The sequence below is a fragment of the Aegilops tauschii genome, chromosome 5 (genome assembly GCF_002575655.3).
Source record: "Aegilops tauschii subsp. strangulata cultivar AL8/78 chromosome 5, Aet v6.0, whole genome shotgun sequence".
Taxonomy (NCBI): domain Eukaryota; kingdom Viridiplantae; phylum Streptophyta; class Magnoliopsida; order Poales; family Poaceae; genus Aegilops; species Aegilops tauschii.
In genome coordinates this window covers 124783073-124785445 of record NC_053039.3, presented here as the reverse complement: position 1 = coordinate 124785445, position 2373 = coordinate 124783073, and the positions used below count along the sequence as shown (strand labels likewise).

The window sequence follows — 2373 nt, the reverse complement described above, 5'->3', positions numbered from 1 at the left end:
CCATCGTCCGCAGTACCTCAAGGAGAAAAGGACATTGGACCGTGTCAAAGGCCTTCGTGATGCCGAGCTTGAGCATCACCGTGGGTTCTCGAAGGGCATGGAGCCGACATGCCATGCATTGGACCAACATGAAGTTGTCGTGGATCGACCGTCCTCTGATAAAAGCGCTCTAGTGTATGCCCACAAGCATGGGCAATTCAGAAGCCAACCTGACGGCCATTGCCCTGTCAAAAATCTTTATCACCCCGTGCATGAGGCTGACCGGACAGAAGTCCTTTAGATCTACCGCACCATCGATCTTGGAAAGAAGTGTAACAATGGCTTTGTTGATCACCGGTAGCCCACGCATGTCACCTTGGTGGAAGAGGTCCATGGCGCGCATGATGTCATCTTTGATTATGTGCCAGCCGGAAGCATAAAATCTACCGGTGAAGCCGTCCGGCCCCGGCGCCTTGTCCATGGGCATAGATTTGACTACCTGTTCAATCTCCTCCTCCGTGAATGGCACCTCGAGGTGTGCCAGATCTCTATGTGGCAGATTCAATACTTCCAGATTTAGGGCATGCGTCCGCAGCGGGGCCTCCCCCAACAGGCGATCATAGAATCCGTCTACCATGCAAGAAAGCTCGTCCTGGCCCGTGGCAACTGCCTCTTCCTGCCTGAGTATGGTGATCATGTTACGTCGCTGGCGATGACGAGCGTGGCTATGGAAGAACTTGGTGTTTGCGTCCCCCTCGCGAAGAAAGAGGAGGCGGGAGCGCAACCTGGCAATCGTGCGCTCAAGGGAGGACAGACCAAGCAGCTTCCTCTTCAAAATCTTGCGCAGTTCCCGCTCCTGAGAAGAAAGCTCCCTTGTGTCCATGGCAGTATCAAGCTGGAGAATGACTTCAAGTGCTATTGTGATTTGCAACTTGACGTTCCCGACCCACCAGTCACTCCACTTCTTCAAAGCCTTGGCCGTGGCCCTAAGCTTTTGATCAAGAACGACATATGGGTTTCCACCGTGCGGGACCGATGCCTATGCGTCCCTTATTGTGTCGAAGAACCCGTCCGCCTTCGTCCAAAAGGATTCAAACTTGAACCTCTGACCCATGTTCAATTCCGCGTCAAGATTCAGCAACATGGGGTTGTGATCGGACACCACAGTGCTCAGCGCCATGAGGAGGTTATTTGGGTACAAATCCTCCCAAGAATTGGTGCAAAAGACATGGTCAATCTTCTCCATGGTTGCTCGTGCCCTCTCATTTGACCACGTATACCATCTACCGTTGAGATAGAGCTCCTTGAGCTCGAGCATGTTAAGCCGCTTGCGGAACCAGGCCATCATCCGCATGTTGATCAACCCATTGCTCTTGTCCTCGGGGTTTACTAGCAAGTTGAAATCTCCCATGACCACCCAGGGTCCTGCGTGTAGCTCTCGTATGTCGATGATCTCTTGCATGAAGGTGATCTTCTCATGGTCTAGCTGTGGACCGTAGACTCCGGTGAGCCACCACTCTTGGCCTTCGCAAGCATGCACGTATAGTCTCTCGTTATGCTATGGTGTTGGAGCATGATTTATTATTGATTGTCTTCCTTATGAGTGGCGGTCGGGGACGAGCGATGGTCTTTTCCTACCAATCTATCCCCCAGGGGGATGCATAGTAGTACGTTTCTTCGAGGGCTAATAAACTTTTGCAATAAGTATATGAGTTCTTTATGATTAATGTGAGTCCATGGATTATACGCACTCTTACCTTTTCACAGTTTGCTAGCCTCTACGGTACCGTGCATTGCCCTTTCTCACATCGAGGCGTGGTGCAAACTTTGCAGGTACATCCAAACCCCATGATATCATACGCTCTATCACACATAAGCCCTATTATATCTTCCTCAAAACAGCCACCATACCTACCTATTATGGCTTTTCCATGGCCATTCCGAGATATATTGCCATGCAACTTCCACCGCTTCCGTTTGATGACTTGAGCATTCATTGTCATATTGCTTTGCATGATCATATAGCTGGCATAGTAGTTGTGGCTCAGCCACCGTTCATCATACATGTTATGCTAGATCATTGCACATCCTGGTAGACTGCCAGAGGCATTCATATAGAGTCATATTTTTTCATAGGTATCGAGTTGTAATTTTTATTTCTTTTTGAGTTATAAGTAAATAGAAGTGTGATGATCATCATTATTCATTTTTAGAGCAGTGCCCCAGTGAGGAAAGGATGATGGAGACTATGATTCCCCCACAAGTAGGGATGAGACTCCGGACAATGAGAGAAAAAATATAAAAAAGAAAAAAAAAGAAAAAAGAGAAAAAATAATAATAAATAAACAAAGAGAGAAGGGGCATTGTTAGTATCCTTTACCGCACTTTGCTTCA

The 2373-nt window shown here is 48.2% G+C and overlaps 1 protein-coding gene across 1 annotated transcript; it reads right to left on the bottom strand.

The window, feature by feature from the left end:
* Nucleotides 1-1018: 1018 nt before the first annotated feature.
* LOC141022618 (uncharacterized) lies at nt 1019-1390 on the bottom strand. Its single transcript, XM_073498885.1, has one exon. The coding sequence runs from the start codon at nt 1388-1390 to the stop codon at nt 1019-1021; it is 372 nt and encodes a 123-aa protein (XP_073354986.1).
* Between the last annotated feature and the right edge of the window lie 983 nt (nt 1391-2373).